Source organism: Perognathus longimembris, chromosome 9 (assembly GCF_023159225.1).
Source record: "Perognathus longimembris pacificus isolate PPM17 chromosome 9, ASM2315922v1, whole genome shotgun sequence".
Classification (NCBI taxonomy): domain Eukaryota; kingdom Metazoa; phylum Chordata; class Mammalia; order Rodentia; family Heteromyidae; genus Perognathus; species Perognathus longimembris.
Window position 1 is genome coordinate 63,548,456 of NC_063169.1, and position 19,781 is coordinate 63,568,236.

The 19,781-nt window shown below is 45.0% G+C and overlaps 1 protein-coding gene across 7 annotated transcripts in view; it reads left to right on the top strand.

The window, feature by feature from the left end:
* Esr1 (estrogen receptor 1) overlaps positions 1 to 19,781 on the top strand; it is a 321,561-nt gene that overhangs the window by 93,009 nt on the left and 208,771 nt on the right. For 6 of the 7 annotated variants that reach the window (XM_048354300.1, XM_048354303.1, XM_048354302.1 and 3 more), the window contains one exon: positions 836 to 1,360. In XM_048354300.1, coding sequence (XP_048210257.1) covers positions 906 to 1,360 — 455 coding nt within the window. In that variant the 5' untranslated portion in view covers positions 836 to 905. Of the gene's footprint in view, positions 1 to 36; positions 240 to 835; positions 1,361 to 19,781 lie in introns of those variants that run through there. The other variant, XM_048354304.1, reaches the window with a different exon arrangement.

Below are 19,781 nucleotides of genomic sequence, written 5' to 3' on the forward strand. Positions count from 1 at the left end.
CCACCCAGCATCTCCCCCCTACCCCACACCGTCACCCCGCACCCCTCCCCTGAGTTCCCCAGGCCACTAAATATAGCTGTCTGTGGCTCGATGCCGGTGCAACCACAAGCCCCATCCCACCAGCCATATCGCGGTTACAGAGCAGTCCTCCCCAGCCAGGGTCATTCGATGCCCACACTACCGATTTCGAGCCAACGAGGAGAGCGAACCAAGCAGAAGAAGGACACAAACACAGATAGGTGGGCGCCTGGCAGGGGCCCCAAAAGGCAGCACATTAGAACCAGCCAAGACCAAGTAAGTCAACAGAGGGGTGGCTTCCCTGGCCCACCTGTAGGAGATCCCAGGGCAGGGCTCCTCCGTCGCCGGTGAAAGTCAGCCTCTGTCCCAAAGCGTGAGAAGGACAGCCAGGAAAGTGGAGGAAAGTTGCTCCTTGGGATCTTCTCAAAATAAAATAAAATAAAATATATACAATGAACCCGGGATGCCGGGAGGAGTGATGTTTAAACCGAAGGCAGAGCGGGGGCCCTAGCCCCAGGCGGGCAGCCAGCACCTTTGTAATGCATATCAGCAGAGGCGAGCCCTCCTTCAAGTTGGAAACTCCGACGAGCCGGGAGTTGGCCGAGCGCGCGCGCGCGCCCCGCTTCCACTCCGGCCGGGCTGCGCCGGGCGGGCGTCCCACCACCCCGGCTCCACCGATCAGCCTTGGCCCCTCGGGGCAGGGCCAGGGCCCCCCGGGCTCGCCCGGTGGCAAGTCACGGCGGGGAGGGGCCGGGGGGGGGGGCCCAGGCATGGCGCCTCGCACCGCCCCTAACCACCGGCTGTGCTCTTTTTCCAGGTGGCCCGTGGGCTGCTGAGCCCTGCGCGGGGCGGGGAGACGCCGTGCGACTCGCCCGCGGCCACTGACCATGACCATGACCCTCCACACCAAAGCCTCGGGAATGGCCTTGCTGCACCAGATCCAAGGCGGCGAGCTGGAGCCCCTGAGCCGCCCGCAGCTCAAGATGCCCCTGGAGCGGCCCCTGAGCGAGATGTACGTGGACGGCGGCAAGCCCGCCGTGTTCAACTACCCCGAGGGCGCCGCCGCGTACGAGTTCAACGCCGCCGCCTCCGCGCCGGCCGCCGTCTACGGGCAGGCCAGCCTCACCTATGGCCCCGGGTCCGAGGCGGCTGCGTTTGGAGCCAACGGCCTCGGGGGCTTCCCCCCGCTCAACAGCGTGTCTCCGAGCCCCCTGATGCTGCTGCACCCGCCGCCGCAGCTCTCGCCCTTCCTGCACCCGCACGGCCAGCAGGTGCCCTATTACCTGGAGAACGAGCCGGGCGGCTATGCGGTGCGCGAGCCGGGCCCTCCCGCCTTCTACAGGTACCCACGCCCGCCGCCGCGTCCCCCCGCGCCCCGCGCGCCCCGCGCGCGCGCGCGCCACGACGCGGGGAGGGAGCGGGCAGCCTGGGAGCCCCCAGGACTGGGGGGGGGAGGGAGGGGGTTCTGTGACGGAGGGAGGGGGGTGGGGAGACCCTCTGCTCTCTCTATTGGCCGCTTACAGAACAATCGTCCTCCCCTCGGGGACTGGCTGTGTCGTCTCCCACGGCCCCGTGCGCCGCCGCCGAGTTTTGGGGAACTGCATGGAGCCGCAGTGGGCTGTGGAGGGTGTGTGTGTGTGGGGGGGTGGGGAGAAACCTCGTTGCACATAAACCCAAGGAGTTTTGAGTGGACAGCCAAGGGGCTGCAGGGCGACTTAAAGACACCGAGAGGGACTGAAGACGGGGCGGGCGCAGGAGAGTTGTGTGTAGCCGCGGTTCTCCACGCAGCTCCCACGGACCTTAGCACCTACCCTGGAGCCCTGGAGCCCTGCGCCCCTCCATCCACTTCCCCAAGCCATGGCTCTGGCTGGAACTTGGGTGGCTGGGAAGCTCTTCTCAGGGCGCGCGTGGGCCTGGAGAAGGGCCTGAGGGCTCTGGGCTTCCGATGGAGTCGTGGTGGCTGGTGGCGGCGGGCATGTGACTCCCGGAGCTATTAGGTGTGGGTGTCCCCGGAGCTTAGGGCATGGCACGAGGAGAGGCACCAGGGCCCGTCTAGAACCTCCTGCCCGCTGAGCGACACTGCTGGCCTGCCTTACACAGGGAAGGTTCTGGAAGGCTTCGGCGGAGCTGCGCGCTGCTGCTGCTGCTGCTGCTGTTCCCAGGCGCAGAGCGAGAAGCGCTGACAGCCAGGGAAGTCTTGATCACCCAGGTGACAGTTCACTGGGGGCTTCTGGTAGGGATTGTCCCCTTGGCCTTTTCCCTGACTCTTCCTCCGGCCCACCGCTTGGAAGGGGGTAGGGGGGAGGGGATAGGGTGGGGCCCTGGAGCACTGTGCCCACCACTGGGGAGGTAGGGACTGCTGGGCTGGTTTTGGGGGCGGTGGGGGGGGGGCTCAGGGTGCCACATGGTTGTTGAATTAGATCCTTCCCAACTGTACACGGGGGCACCTGCTCTGGCTTCCTGCCCTCGCCCAGGCCCGCCGGGGCCCTGCGAGCCGGGGACGGTTTTGCTGCTCATGGTTGCATTTCCAGAGATATTTATAGCAAAAGACACAGGGCCCTGGGGCCGTTTCTCCAGAGGAGACGCAAGGCAGAGTTTTGGGGGGCATCCAAGCATAAACCTTCTTAGAGGACCCTTGTATAAATAGCTAACAGCCAAGCTGAATTATTACAGAAAGGATTTAGAAAAACGAACAAAACTTTTAGAAGTCGGCAGATCCAAATGAATTTCACTTGTTTTAATTCAGGGTTAAATTGGAAAGAGAAAAAAATAATTTCTCCTGCCTCCTTTTTTTTTTTTTTTTTGAATCGCGAGAACAAAATATAGCGATTAAGTCTAATTCACACAGTGTTTGAAAACTCCTGGGTGTGAAGCAAGGCATTGGTAGAATGTGAATTCCATAACCTCATGGTGGACTCCCCAAATTATTTTTTTTCCATTTAATTTTCAGTTCTTTTATTGCAAATTAATGGCAGTGAATTTCAATGGACACTAATGAGACTGCTCCTTGGCGGATTATTTACTGCCTTGCTAATAATTACAAAGTGAACACGGTCAAATAAAGAGAAGATCATATTTTATTCAGAACTATTCATCCACCCTGTGGCGAGCAATAGCACCATGATATGACCTGTTTTAAACTTTTTGCATTAAATCGTCTTGAGTTACTTTGAGAATAAATACGTGGTGACAGAGAACTTTTAAAAGTAAATGCAACACACACACCAAATACACACACACACACACACACACACACACACACGGAATTTCCACGCAGAAATTTAGTTTTAGAATGGCTTTTTCCTCTATGGTTTATTATTTTATTAACTTCCTTTATCCTTTTTGTCTGAATTCAATCTCTTATTACTCAGGGAGAAAGAAAGCATATATACAAACATTTCAAATGAATAGATATAATTTAATTTTTTTTTTTCCTTCTCAGTTCTTCTGTTGGAATTAACTCTTGACTACAAATGAATCAGCTCCTTTCAAAACGTTTGCTTTCATTAAGTAGTTCTCAAAAGTTTTGGGGTTAGAAAGCTATATTTTCAAAGTACTTTGTATGGCCCCAAAGATGAAGAAGTGAGTTCAGTGAGCTCAGAACATTTTTTTTAAAGGATAAAACAGAAAAGAAATAGTGTAAGATATTTAGTAAGTGTAAGATTTTTTTCCCCCTGAAAATTCATTTGAATTTTACATACTTATTGTGTTCTGATTGCGATGTGAAATGTATTTTATCCTGTGAGTTAAGGTCAAAGAAATTTGGAAAATCCTGGCCTAATGTTATAAAGTTCAGACAAGGGACTGGTTTTATCTACACAAAACAAAAGCTGATCGGACTCTACCTTTGTTACATTTTTTCCTTATGCATGAAGCTGCTGTCTTTAGGTAGGTAGACTAAGCGTTAGGATGTTTGATTCTTACGTTTTCCCTCTGTAGTTTGTACGTTGTCTAGGCGTGCTTCTGATGGGGTGGTCAGTAAATTCATGTGAAGTTCGCATTATTTAGCATTAAGAAATGGGGCTTGCCTTCTACCGGCCACAATACGTAGCCACATTTCCGTGGGAAGAAAATGAACAAGGAAAAGTGCTCAGGGCATATAGAGCAAGAAGTTGTCCCGTACCCTCATGTCTTGTTACTAAGAAATACTGAGGAAGCTGCGATTTTGCAAGATGCGTCTTACCTAAGAATTTTGAGGTGAGAGTTATCCTCTTTAGCGTTCAATCAACTTATGAGATTCTGAATAATAAAGACTGTGAATAAAGCTAAAGATGAAACACTTAACCAAGTATTTAAAAATTCAAATTAGGCGTTTAAAGTTGTTTTTTTTTTCAGACTTCAGGATTTCTAAGGACTGAATATTTTCTGTATTTTTTAAAGAAAGAACTTGACAAATGAGCAATGCAAAGCTTTTAAAGCAAAGTCAGTGTCCTGGTAATTTGGATACCTTATAGCTGTATATTTTGGATTTTTAGTTTGTCTCTGGTGGTCATCAAAAATGAGTTTTTGACTGTGAACAAGAGGCTCTAGGAAGGGATTTGACTGGCTAATATTCCACATTTCCAATATTTTCCCCCCTTCTATTCATCCCTCTTTCTCTCTGCTCTTCCTTTTTCCAATCTTTTCAATTGTTTCTGATTACCTGCTACTTTGTGCTGGTCTAAGAATAGTCTAAGCAGCGCGTATTGCCTGAGGAATGAGTGTATGTATGTTCGGATTAAAGAGAGCACCTCCGCGCTCCACTTCCTCCTCGCTACTCCAGTGGCTGGTGCCTGTTTGATAGAAAGCCCCTAAGATAATTGCCACATATGCTAATCTTTCCCCCACGCTGTTAATTTGGATCCCCGGCAATGATTGTTTTGCTGTTTACTTTGGTGTTTATATTTAGCCCGTGACATTTATAATTTGACAAACTTTAGGGTGAGAATTTTGAGTTCTTATACTTGGAAGGATATAAAAGATGAGGACCAGAAATGGCCCATGGCCGGAATGCCAGCCGGCAGGGAAGATTGTAAAAAGATGTCAGGCTGCTCAGGAACGATGACAAAATGGTCATTTTGTCAAGTGAGATTTGTGTAAGTGATAGTGGTGCCCCTGTTGATAGTTTTACGACTTTATCCACTGTTGACTTATTTTTTAAATTACTTTATCCATGTTATTATTTCTTTTGATGCTAAAAGTGGTCAGGAGTTTTGCTAAGGGTATGGAGCAAGAAGAATAATGTGGAATCTCTTCCTGAGAAGTGAAATCTAGGTAAAATCTTTATTACCATCTGCAACTTTTGTTTATAGCCTGGTCACCATAAAGAATATTTATGTTCTAGAGGCGTTTTTCAGAATGTAAAAAGCCAGACTGATTGTGTAAAAATTTTTTCTACATGAGGAAACACATGAATCAGCTTTTGTCATCTCTACACTGCACACATTCCTCTTGTGACTTCATTATTATTTTGAAGGTAACTAGGCGATCTCAGTTGAGAGCAGCAGGCAGATTCTAGAAGACTTTAAATATGGAGGAACAATTTAGTCTTTCGCTTTAATGCTGAGTCTCACTTTGCATATCTAGGAACAGAAAACAGCTTAATTTTAAACAAACATTTGTTTAAAGTTAAAATGTATCTTCCAGAAGAATATGGTATATAAATCCAAAATACATAGCCACTTGCATTCAAGCCAATGGAAGCAATTACATTAGAGGTTTCATGGAAAGGTGGTAGTTCATTAAAGTTACCGAGGAGTTTGCTTTTATATTTTCAACTCTTCTAGTGAATTGGTGGGTAATGCCATTTTTTTTTTTTTTTTAAAATGACTCTCTGCTATTCCTTCCTCTATCCCTAAAACCTCCTGCCTTGCCCCGGCTTCTGAAACTTGAGGACTTTGATAGGTTGGTGGAAATGCCTTTCCCACAGTCTTCATTGTATGAGAGGAAAAACCATAGTTGCCGAGTTCTGAGCCTGGAAGATAGGATTAGAAATTATAAGCAGAGCTTTGCCTTAATCAGTAATGATTCGATTATGTGCAATTTTTTTTAGATCCCATTAAAACATAAAGGATCACTATTTTGGTCTCAAGCTGCCAAAATTATTAATTTAGTAAAACAGTAATTTTAAAGGACTGTATTAAATAAAAATGAGTGTAATAGCCACTAACAACGAATATGGTGGTCTGTGGTTGTAGTTCATGTGGTTGATCATGGTGATGATGATGACAACATGATAGGATGTGGAGATTTGGGTAGGAAGTTCTTCTGGATGTTTATTACATAGCTTGGAGATATTATCCTACACAGAAATTGAAATCCTTTAATGTACTTGACTTACTTTTGAGTAGTTCTCATTTAATGGTCTAAAAATGCCAAATGATGTTATTATCAGGAATGTTAATACCATAAACCTATTAAGTACTTAGAATTATTACACTGAAAATGCAAACTAAAAACCCCAGTGAGCCTGACATTTTTTTCCTCTTCTAAACTTTTTTTAGAAGGACAAACTGTGTCACTAGTTGGTTCCTCTAACATTTTCTACTTCAATCAAATGGGTTTCATTTAATAAAGTAACAGACATCATTGTCCAATAAAATATTACATACTGGGGTTTCTGCAAATCAGATTTGGGGAAAAAAATCTTGTAGTTCACTTAAAATTGGTAACCTTTGTTAAGTGATGTTTAGGACTAGAAATATTCATATAGGCCCTTGGAAGAATCTTAGGGGTGTGTGTGTGTGTGTGTGTGTGTGTGTGTGTGTGTGTGTGTGTGTGTATTAAGGCTTGAACTCAGGAACTGCAAGCTGTGTGTGAGCTTGTTTCTTTGCTCAAGCGCTAGTGCTCTTCTCACGTTTTTTTGCTAGTTAATTGGAGATAGGGCCCGTGGATTTGCCTGCCTGCATTGGCTTTGAACTGTGATGCTCAGCTCTCAGCCTCCTGAGATGCTAGGATTACAGCTGTAAGCCATTGGCACCTGAAGATTGTCTGTCTGTTGAGAGACAGAGACAGAGAGTGAGGTCCTCTAGTCCCAGCCCCAGCCTTGGGCCTCCTCTCCCCATCCTCTCAAACATTATGAGTTGGGGTCCCATAGTCTTCCCGCTGCGCCCCCACCCCCTACCCCCATAGCTCTGTTACTTGTGGACAGGTGTTGAATTTCTCTGAAGGCCCTGAAAGCAAAAGAGCATTTTCTCCTTCATTTCCCACAAGCAAATGACAACACAAATAATCACGTGTGCATTGACACACTTCTTATCTCTGTAACCTTTTTAATTTCGGGTCCACTCTCATATTTTCTTGTTTCCTTTGCTTTATTATCTAATAAATGAAAACTTCAAACTCCCCTTAAACCCTTTCTGGCTCTTGTCACCTCTTAAGCTTTTTCTTTCTGGTTTAGTTTTCCCATCTGCTTATTCTCAGACTTGTTTTTCTGTCTACCTTTTTGTAGTTTATTTCCTTATTGATGTATTTCATCTGTTATTTAAAGGAAAGTTGCAGCACGGCTTAGGCGTGCTCACCAGTATGAGAAAGCTAGTTGTGTAAGAATGTGCTTTGGGCCAGGCACCAGTGGCTCATGCCTGTAATCCCAGTTACTCAGGACATTGAGATTTGAGGATTGTGGTTAGAAGCCAGCTGGACACAGGAAAGTCCATGAGACTCTTATCTCTAACCATCAAAAAGCAGAAGTGAAGCTGTGGCTCAAGTGGTAGAGCACCAGCCTTGAGCAAAATTTCAGGGACAGCACCAAGGCCCTAAAAGTTCAAGCCCCAAACTGGCACCAAAAAAAAAAAAAAAAAAAAAAAAAAGAAAAGAAAGAAAAAAGGAAAGAAAACAGGAATATGTTTTGGACATGCCTATGGACTGTTGCTATTAACTATATTTGAATCTCTCAAAAAGAAAACCATCTAAGATTTTTTTTTAGGATTCATTTGAATATGCCATTAACAGTGGCATTAAAAGTTTCAGAAATGACATTTCTCCTTTGAGGACAGAAACTTGAAGCAAACAAACCAGGAACAATTTCGACTTAATAGAATTGCTGGGACAGTTTACTTACTTGTTTGGCATCTGAGTGGCTCATTGAGAACACACAGTACATAAAATTCATTTTTTATTTTCCCAGAAAACCTAATAGGGTGACATATAATAGCTGGGAAATCTTGTGTTGTAAATGGGTGAAATCTTACTGACCATACTTTTAGCATGTGTGTTTGGCCTGGAGGGGAAAGCTTTGGCTATTGTGGTCTTGTGGGCCAGGTTTTTTGTAGAGCTAAGCATTTATGTCAATATTAATTTCCTTCTCAAGTAAACTTAAATTTTACTCCTTGTAAAAAATAGTCTACGCTTCCTTTCACTTGCATTCTAGGTGGTAATATTTTCAGAGGAAGAGGGATGTAAAACTTTCCCAAGACATCATTATCAGAAAATAATTAATTGTGTGTGTGTGTGTGTGCGCGTGCGCGCACACGCGCGTTTTCTGGAACTTGAAGTCAGGTCCTGAGTGTTATCTTGGAGCTTTTTGCTCAAGGCTAGTGCTCTACCACTTGAGCTACCCCCTGCTCCACTTCTGCCTTTTTTGGGTAGTTAATTGGAGATAAGAGTCTCACAGACTTTCCAGCCCCCGTTGGTTTCCCACCGTGATCTTCAGACTCCAGCTTCCTGAGTAGCTATGATTATTGCGTAGCTATGATGTGAGCCACTGGTGCCTGGCAAAACACAATTCTCTTTTTAAAAAACCCTCTGAGGCAGCTTTGCTGGTTTGAGTTTTTGGGAAGATCTTAATGAATGTTGTATTCATTTCTGCCAGAGTGTTTCAAACAATTTAGAGCGGGAGGGTAGACCTTCCAACGTGAATACAAGATCCAAGTTAGTCAACTTGAGAAGATATTTTCATTAATTGTAGGGGGAAAGCATCCATTGCGGGGGGGGGCTGGGGGCATTTTGGGGAGCTTCTTTGATTTCACCATTGGCTGAGCAGGCGACCTGTCTCCCTCACTGTTCTCCTCTGAGTGCTTAGCAAGGCTGCGGGCTCGTGAGAGTTCTGGGAGGCCGCTGGAGGAACGGATGGATGGTGGTGGGCCGGAGGTGCCATGTTTTCATTCTCTTGTCAGTGGAGAAGGCCATGCAGGAAGCGATATGTGGATGCCCTTGGAAGAATGTGGCAAGTTCCACGTTCACTCCCACCAAAATGAAGCAAAGAAAGACTTGCTAGGGCAGTCACAGGGCCAATACCTGCAAATTCACCTGCTCTCTAAAATTTATTGGTAGCCCCATATCAATAGGCAAGGTGCACTTTGATTCCTGGCAGACTTGGGAGGAGGGTAAGAGTTGGAGTCACCCAATGTACAACCTCCTATCTGGGGTCGTTTCAGCCTGCACACTGTAAATGGGTCTTTTGGGGGGGTGTCTCTCCTAGTTTCCTCATTTTTGTGCCTCTTGTTTCAGATGTGCCCGGGCGTAGTGCCGTGTGGTCTAGTGTTTGTAAGTTCAACAAGGTCTTACAGATAAGTTTTGTTTGAGCAGGAGTGGTTGTGTGGTTAGGGAAGTTCAATGTTAATGAATCAACAGTTTATATTAAACCAAGTGTTTGTAACAGCAGCACACAGAAAACAAGGTTATGTTCTGATTGTTTGACAAAAATGCCTTGAGCAGAGTCTCCCAGGAGCACGCCCCATTTTCTCCCAAGAGCAAATAGTTTCGAGCTCACGGATGCTGCATTCACAGTGACCGGCCACTGGGTAGAATGGTGAGAAGCTACTGTAGAGGAGGGAGTGGGTGAAGGCTGACTGTGTATGCGTCTCCACTGGCTTGTATCTGTCTAGCAGGTTATTAACTGTGGGTCTCATTATGCTCATTAATCCATCACCAATAAGAATAGCACCTACAGCTTTTGGCTATTGTGAGGCGTAAGTGAGCTACTAGATGCCAACGCAGAGCCAGGAGAAGGGCGCACCAAAAGTGAAGACAAGCAGGCCACTGATCTCCGAGAGCTGGCTGCTTGTAACAGCCCTCTATTTGGGTGCATTTCCTTCAAGGGACCAATTTTAATACCCAGTTGTGATGAAAAAGTCAAGTTTCCCAAGCAGAAGGAAGCAAGAAGCTAGAAGTTCTTAAAATAGATAACATAGGCTAGTGACTGGGTGGGAAGAGAACAAAACAACTACAATAAACCCCAAAGAAGAAAAATGGATCCATTGGTAAAAAAGAGGGAGAGACATTGAATTTGGTTGATGAAGCAATTTCAGAGAGGAATAGGCTGAGGGGCAGGCCAGCTGGCTATGTACCAGCGGGGTATCCCTGTGACCTGGAGCAGAAGAACCCAAATGAGTCTCCATAAGCCTGGCTCTTCATTGCTGGACCTCCTGGTAGAATCAAGGAGGATGATTGCATAATTACCTAGATGATTAAAAACCTGGTGGGATTGAGGCTTTATATCAGTAGTTTTGATCATTGCTCTTGGGGGGCGGAGGCTGAAATAGGCAATTAAGAAAATCAACATCAACAAACAAACAAGCTCTTAGGGATACAGAATTGTCTGCTGTTGCTCAGGGTGGGCAGAGCCCACGCAGCCCTTCTGGCAGAGAGCACCCTGTGCTCTTCCTCTGAGGCGGTGGTCTGATGTCCAGTCACACCACTGGAGGTAGATGTCATATCCGTACAATGGCTGGATTGCATGGGATCTCCAGCGGCCTATTTGGAAAGTTCCGTGACTGCAAGTCCTGGGATGAGTCTTTGATTCGGAGGAAGGTTATCATCGGTGTGGATGTTCTTTTGCCAGGATGTGTTTGCAGAATTCTTAATGCTGCACTTAGAATGTGTGCTATCCATCCCCCCCACCCAGACTTTTTTTTTTTAATCCATTGTGGGATTTGAATTCAGGGCCTAGGTGCTGTCTCTGAGTTCTTTTTGTTGTACCACGTGGGTCACACTGTGCCACTTCCGGTTTTCTGGTGGTTAATTGGAGATAACAGTTTTCTGGATTTTGCTGCCCTGGGCTGGCTTTGAACCTTGATCCTCGGATCTCAGCCTCCTGAGTAGGTAGGATTATAGGTGTGAGCCACCAGCAGCCAGCATTGTGTACTATTCTTCATGCTTCTCCCCTTCCACCTTCATGTTTTAGAAAACGAATTCATCAAGAGGGGAGGTGTGGCCAGGTCCTCAGTCTGATATTTCAGCCGTTGGCCCCATCTGTTCACGTCCCTTTCCCCATTGCTCAGTCCGGCCTCTTTTTCCCTATATGATTCTGAAAAGAGTAAATAAGCAGTTGCAAGCAAGTATGTGAAGATTTAGAACTATGTATGAACACACCCCCAGGGTGTAGATGTAGATATAGGCCTCCTCCAGACTTCTTATACCTGGATCCATGAGGGCCTAGAACCCTCTGGCCTGGGGCTTTCTGGTTCATTATTCTTTGTTTCTGATGCTCTGTAATGGGGATGAATAAACCCAGATTCACTGTCTCTAATGAGCCCAGTGCTCACCTTCTTCCAAGACTGCTTTGTTTGGCATTGGAAATGGCTAGCAGAGGTATCAGGGACATTTCTAGAGCTTTTGCACTGACCCACTATGGTTGACCACAGTGCAGGATCCGTCTTAAAAATGCGGGCAAGTCTTTTCTTCTTCTTGTCTCCTTTTCTATGCCCATAGCCGGATCTTACTTCTTGTTCTTATCAGTTCATCTTTATTTTTCCCCTCAGCTTTTAATTGGCAAACTCTAATATTTCATCTTACCACTAGAGTTTCTTACTCCAAGTAACGTTGCACCTGTTCTGGGTTTTCTTCTGATTAAGCAGGGCTGGGGATGGGGTGGTTTCTCACTGGGTATAGAACATGTGTATAGTTTCTGATGTGGTAGTCACGGCCTTGCAATGTGACCAACCTTCTGCCTTGTCCCTTCTACCACTCAAGAAACTCTTACTCAAAGCCATGTTCAGGTAGCACTTTTTGACTGGTACCTCTTGCCTTTCTTTCTTTTTTTTTTTTTTTTTTTTTTTTTGGCCAGTCCTGGGCCTTGGACTCAGGGCCTGAGCACTGTCCCTGGCTTCTTCCAGCTCAAGGCTAGCACTCTGCCACTTGAGCCACAGCGCCGCTTCTGGCCGTTTTCTGTATATGTGGTGCTGGGGAATCGAACCTAGGGCCTCGTGTATCCGAGGCAGGCACTCTTGCCACTAGGCTATATCCCCAGCCCTTGCCTTTCTTTCTTGTTGCTCATTTCTCCTCCTTTTCCTCTCATTTCTTCTCCTCCCTTCCCCCCACACTGCTTTACTCCTCCTCCTCCTCCTCCTCCTTCTCCTCCTCCTCCTCCTCCTCCTCCTCCTCCTCCTCCTCCTCCTCCTCCTCCCCCTCCTCCTCCTTCTCCTCTTCCTCCTCCTCCTCCTCCTCCTCTTGCTCCCCTTCTTCTCTCAAGGCTGGTGCTCTACCACTGAGTGACACTTCCAGTCTGGATTTTTGCTGCTTAGTTGAAGATAAGCATCTCTCACATTTGTTTGGGCTAACTTTGAACCATGATCCTCTGATCTCAGCCTCCTGAGTAGCTAGGATTACTGGCACAAGCCATCCATGCTTGGCATGTTTTCAGTTTTAGATCACAGTACATGAGACACCTTGCGAAAAGTCTCGTGGGAGTGATCTTGCTTAATACCCATGTCAAGCTTCAGAGGCTGGTTCTATCGTTATTCTCATTTCTGGATGATGAAATGAAGACTGAGTGGAGAGATTAGTTATCAAGCACAGGGTCAGCAGTGGGGGAACTAAGGGTGATTAGATCTGGAAAACGGAGCTGAAGATTTTAGCCAGCTATTGGCTACGCACACAATGTGTCAGAATGTCTTCTGCTATTGATCAGTTGTTTTGTGCAGTTGATTTGTTAGTTTCTTGCCATGTCCTTATTTTAAGTTGTGATAATACTTTAATCTTAGATTATGTCCTGAGGCTTCTGCTTTTAGTTTTATGGGAAATGGCTATTTTTATGATGCTTACTAAAAGCATGTTTAAACAATTTTCCATTAAGTAGGGGATGTTTTCCCTTCCAATATCAGAAGGAGCCATTAAATACAATCCTATAAAGACTTGCTGATACTAACCTTCTTCATTTCTTTGCAAGTGAAACTCATCTAAAAATTTCAAATCTGGGCAGAACTATAGTGTTCACTTGGTCCAATTCTCTCTCCACAGATAAACTAAGAAAGTCAGTGTTTTTCATCAGAAGGGATGTTAGACATGCTCTCTTTTAACCTCTGTTTTTGTAGAAATGAAGCAATGGAATCCTAGCTCTGTAAGTGCAGGAGGCACCTTAGACACGATGTCTTTCTGTCTCTAGATCTTTTAGGTAAAGCAAGCAAATTCCAGAGAGGCGAAGTGACTTCCCCTAAGGTTTCCCAGAGAGCAGAGCCAGGGCTGTGCTATGAAACTGTAATAATGGCTGAAGTGAATACCTTAGTCCCACCTGTCCAGCCCGGGCAGCTGCTTCACCAGTGTATCCTCCCATTTGGCAGCTCGGTTTTTAGCTCTGTCTACACTTTCATTTAAGCAGTTTCATTCCTATCTTAGTAAGTGTATCTTGTTTACTCTGTATTGAAGATTCATTTTCTCTTTCCTCCCTCCCTCCCTCCCTCCCTCCCTCCCTCCCTCCCTCCCTCCCTCCCTCCCTCCCTCCCTCCCTTCCTGAGCTTCAAGGTTAGGAATTACCTTGCCAGATTTCCCCAGAGACTTAAGACTTACTCCTTCCAGATTTCAAAAGCAGTTGGATGCTATTTTTATTTACCAATGCAAAAAGGAACATGCATTAATTGAACATGGGTATTTCATCTTATGATTGGCAAAATGAAGTCAAGCTGGGTTACAATGAAAGTGTAATATGGTCTCTGTGGTGGGAAGTGTGTCTTCGTTGAGACTCATTTCTTAACTAAATGTTGGTTCTATACTGTTTACTATTAAGTTTTCCCATTATAATTTAATATCTTTCCAGGAAAGGACATGTAAGTTTAATAAGGATGTCAGTCAATGAAACCATATGTTGAAAGTATAACTAATTTTCCTAATAAATGGTTAATACATTTATCATGGTGGGTAGATTAGAACTAGGCTAAAGCTAGATTATTTGACCTAGTATATTTTGCACACACTTATATTTATCAGGATAGGACTTATAGGTAAGCAAATATATAATGTCTCTTCACTTTTGATTTTTTAAAATTGAGTTCAGAAATGGCTAGAATTATCCATTAGAATATTTTTTTCCTTTTTTAATGCCAAAGTGAAGTACAGAGGGGTTACAGTTTCATATGTAAGGCGTTAGAACATTTAAGAAGGAGATAGTAATGTTCTTAAACTTCACAGCACTAGGAATAGTACACACAGGGATTGTGTGTGTTCTGATTGGCAACCGTTTGAGGTGGGAGGAGTTATAGGGACTTTCTGTGGTCCGTGTCCTTATTTCTTTCCTCTTTTGTGAAACCATGTACACCAAAGTGTGTTTTAATTTAGTTTTGAGTGGACTAAGACCACCCTTTCAGCAAAGTGACTTCCACTGAGGAGAGAAAGCAAAACTAGTCTCATGATGTTTCAAGTTCTGGCCCAGCATCCTTCAGTCTAGGGACCCTGTGGGCACAGGTAATCATATGCACAGGACATTAGATTAATGGCAGCTTTTCAGAAGTCAATGCTTAGTCTTGAAAGATGAGCATTTTATGTTATTATTGTTATTGTTGTTGTAACTTTTTTTTGGTGTCAGTCCTGGGATTTGAACTCAGGACCTGGATGCTGCCCCTGAGCTTCTTTTGCTCAAGGCTAATTTTCTACCACTTAAGCCACAACACCACTTCCAGCATTCCTTGAGTAGTTTATTGTAGACAAGAGTCTCATGGACTTTCTCCTGCTTTGGCTGGTTTCAAACTGCCACCCTTAGATCTCAGCCTCCTGAGTAACTAGGATTGCAGGAATGAGTCACCAGTGCTCAGATTATTTTATTATCTTATTTGTTTTATTTCACTGCATTTCTTTATTATTAATATGTAGATAAATATTTATTATCCATATGTATAAACATTACACATTACTTATATAGAAACATTATATATGTATGTTTATATATATGTAAATATGTGTGTGTGTGTGTGTGTGTGTGTGTGTGATACTAAGGCTTGAACTCAGAACCTCATCCTTTTGCATAGTTTTTTTCACTCAAGGCTGGTGTTCTCCCACTTGAGCCTGCACCTCTACTTCTAGCTTTTTGCTGGTTGGCTTTGTCTGCCCCGTTGGCTTTATACCATGGTCCTCAGATCTCAGCTTCCTGAGTACCTAGGATTACAGACACGAGCCAGACATGAGGCTGTTTCCTTTGATTAAGACAGATGGTTTAGAACTCTGTATGATTTTTACAGTTTATCTCATGGGCAATGAAGGGCTTGAACACTTCTAAGGGTCTTGATGACAATAATTTCCCCCACAACTTTCTAATGGGATGTAGATACAGGTAGAGAGAAGGTGAGAAAGAGAAATGAACGTCCCGGCACCCTGGTGGTAGGCCCTCTGCTCATGAGCTGTCCTTGGTGAGTGAAGCTATGTGAACCACAAGATGGGTTGGTCTCTTTGGCTCCCAGATCATTCTAGTAAATAAGGAACCATTAATTTAAGGTGATGTCTACCTGGCACCTTTGGCATTGCCTCTGTTGCTCAAACAGGCTTTTGTCCCTCGACGAGAAAAGTATGATTAAGCATGTGATCATTAACGTCTCCTATTGTCCCGGACCCAACTCTGTTAATCGCAGTGGGATTCATACATTTTTCCTGCCTATCTTCAAAGCATCATATCTAGATATGCCGGATAAAAATGCAGCACGCATACATTAAGTCAACAAATAGCTTTTTAGTTACGTCTTGAGACATACTAACTTTTTTTTTTTTGAACCTGAAATTTAAATTTAATGGTGTGCTTGCATTTTGATCATTCCTACCCAGGAGCTGACTCCATGTTTTCTCACTGTTGGTTTATTGTGTTTAAGGTTTTGTGACACTGCCTTCAGGTTAGTACACAAAAGTCCCCCTGTGTATGTCTGCCAGGGGTGAAGGGATGCTTGTCTAGCATTTATAGCCCTATTTTCTGCTATTATTTCTGGTTATGGTAGTGGACATGAGCTTAGATTAAACAGAGGGTGCAGTTATTATTCAGATACTTGTATTTCTTGGCAATTGTAAAAGATCGACAGAAAGATAGATCATTAAACGATAGTGGAAATATTTCAGTGCATGGGGGAAAAGCCAAAGTGTAGGTCTCTCGAAAAAGCTATCTTGCTTTCTGAACTATTGACTACTTTCCTGAGTCTTTTTTTTTTTTTTTGGTCAGTCCTGCGGCTTGGACTCAGGGCCTGAGCACTGTCCCTGGCTTCTTTTTGCTCAAGGCTAGCACTCTGCCACTTGAGCCACAGCGCCACTTCTGGCCATTTTCTGTATATGTGGTGCTGGGGACTCGAACCCAGGGCCTCATGTATATGAGGCAGGCACTCTTGCCACTAGGCCATATCCCCAGCCCCTTTCCTGAGTCTTATACTGAGTGCTTGAGGAATAATACTTCAGCTTTTCTGGGGCAAGGGGTGGTATTCTCTTGTGTTCGTGGCATTATTGGAAAAAAAAAATCTCTGGAGTGTTCTAAAGCATGAAGGATTGTGAAGATCTGGATAAAATATTTAAGAGATCTGCACTCCCCATTCCCCGTACCCTTCCATTCCGTTTTTTGCACATGGATAGGCGGAGGCACCTGAGCTTGGCCATGATTGCTCTGGGGATGGCTTGCTGGACTACAGATGGGCCTGGAGACCCAGGCTATCTCCCATGCTCAGTGGGATCCACATGGTGTGAAGGGGAGGAATGGTCCAGCAATTGTTTGCATGTATAGATTAAGTAATGGTACTTGTATAATTTTCTGGGATGGGGTTCTCAGAAATATTTTTTTCCTCCACCTGTTTTTATTAGCATCAATCAGTTGTACAAGGAGGCTTCACTTTCACATGTCCCCATCTGTATAGCACGGATCTTGCTCAGACTTACCCTCTGCCACATCTCTCAGACCCTTTCCAAACCCATCTCAAGCTTCCTTGTTTTGTTTTCACACGCGGGCATACAATTTCCTGAGCACGTTCACCCTCGTCTCTCTCCCCCTCACACTGGTACCCAGAGCCTAGGTAGAGGACGCTTCACCTCGGTGCCATTCGTTTCTGTGAAAGTATATGTTAACTGTTCACAGGGAATTCAGCAGGGTATGGCACACAATGCTCTGCTCTCATCAGATTCCCTCTCTCCCTCCTCTCACCTCCCCATCCCTCATTCCCCTAGAGTCAACAGCTTTTAGTGACATCTTTTCCATGAGGATGCAGAAAAAGCAAGGGAGTGGGAATTCTAAGTCCTCCAAACCGATTTCCTTTTATTTCGTTCTGACCCAAGAACATTAGTGAACTCTCTGGAGGAGGGAGAGCGAGCGCAGGGCCGGGTATGTGTCCTCCAGGGCACTCAAGCACTTAAGTTCAGTGCCCTAGCTGGTGGCAGCAGAGGCCATTGGCTAACAGCTGAGTGATTTGTCCCACTTGGAAGAGAGCCAGACTAGAGGAGAGCCCTGGGCATGAAGGTAGTGGCTTGAAGGTTGGTTGGCTAGTTTATTTCTGGCTTTATAACCTATTACACTTTGGAGAACTAATTATAGCAGGAGAATCAGGAAGAGCATTTCTGAGCTAAATATAAAGAAGTTATAAACATCTTTTATAAGGCTATCTGATGTTCATCTTCCTCTGAGCAAGACCAAATCTTGTAGGGAGTCAGAATTAAAGAGTTGGAACTTGGGAATCTGAGCTCTTGGCCTCAGAAATTTCAGGTTGCTTCTGCTTCCATTGTCTAGACAAAAACCATCAGAGGATGCTGTCTGGAAAGGAGAGAAAACTGTTCAGGTGGATGTTGAGATGGTGCAAGCGTGAAGGACTCAACACTAAAGTTCTCAAAGAGTAGCAGAGTAGCTGTGTCTGTTGGCTACTTGCTATTTGGAGTTTAGGAGACTTTGCCCCATTAACTTAGTTGTGTTTCTAGTCCTGACATTGTTCTTTGTACAGAGTAGTTGAAATCACTTTGTAGAGAGGATTGCAGTGACCAGTTTGGGCTGTCTCACAACTCCTACCTCACTCTGTTGGTGTCAGTGACTGGATTTACTCTTTCGTGCATTCAACAAATACTTACTGAGCATCTCCTCCATACCAGGCTTTGAACTAGGCCCTGAAAATTGCCCAGTTCACAAATCAGACCCCCTGGGTGAAAGTTTAAATGCATAGACTTTGCTACTGCAAAATCGACGTTTAAGGGAAGGATGGAACTAGGAGAGAGGAAGGAACTATGGGAACACCCGGGTGCAAAGCACTTGAAGCCGAGAAGGGAGCAGCAGTGGAAATGCGGGGGATGGGAATATGCCTGGCATATTGAAAGAAGTGCAGCTCCTGTGGCTGGAGTGGAATAGGAGTTGCGTAAAGGTGGGGATTGTGGAGGTGACAGCCAATCAGCTTCCGAGGCCCTCACTGAGGCTTGCTTTTCATCCAGTTGAGTTGGAGAGTCACTGGAAGACACAACATCATTCATGTGCCACACAACATTATCAGTATGGGCGGATGGCCGCAGGCATGAGAAGCAGACATCATGTCCTAGCATGGATGAAAGGATTCCCTGGCCCTTATAGTCTCTAAACCTGATTATTATTCTGACTCCCCCCCTGCCCACTTTTTTCTTTTGGTGATGGTACTAAAGGCTAGAACTCAGGACCTTGTTATTCTTGACTATTTTTTAAAACTAACATTACTTTGCAAATATTATTTTCATTAAACATTGAGAATGTTGGATTGGTTCTGCTTGGAGGATCAGGCTGGTAATCCTGACAGATTTGAACTGCCATTGGATAGAGGGTTCAGGGACTGAACAGCCACTGAAATTCCTTTCAGAGTAGTATATTTACGGAAAGAGCTGCAGATATGCCCTTCTTCAAAATCAGCTAAAGAACAACATCAAGCACTGGGTTGATGACTTGTAATATTTACTTATCTTTTGTACTATTATTGGGTCTTGAGCTAAGGGCCAGAACATTCTCCCTTAGCTCTTTTTGCTCAAGACTAGCTCTCTACCACTTGAACCACAACTCCCCTTTTTGGCTTTTTGCTGGTTAGGTAGAGATAAGAACCTTATGAAGGCCGCCTTTAGAACACAATCCTCAGATCTCAGCCTCCTGACTAGCTGGGTTATAGGCGTGAGACACCAGCACTTGGACTAGTTTGATGATTTTTCATTTCTTTTCTATCTCCTTTCCATGGAACCAAAATGCCCTGGCTCCTATATTTAAATGAGAAAGTTACTCACGTGGATAGCCATTTGTTCTAAAGTCCTTTAGGGAGTAGGCGAGAGAATCCTGGTAAACTGATACAAACCCCCAACCCTTTCTTGTCTATTGTCTTTTCTTGCCTGAGGGAAATGTGGGCAGGCCATCGGGCACTGGGCAGGATTGATTTATGAACTAACCTCTTAGGATACGTTTAATTCTTTAGAGGACTCTCAGAGAACTAGTTCTATGAAACTCACCTGACTAGAATTCAACTTCAATCCATGGAGAAAGTTTGTAGCCACTTCCGGTGGCGGATTCCACCACCCAGCAGGCTTGCGACTGTGTAGTGATGAACGCAATCATTCACAATGCAGTCATCGTGGCCGGAAGAAGAGGATGCGGGTCAAGGGTAGCGTAGCAGCAGTGTGCCACCATGTGGGTC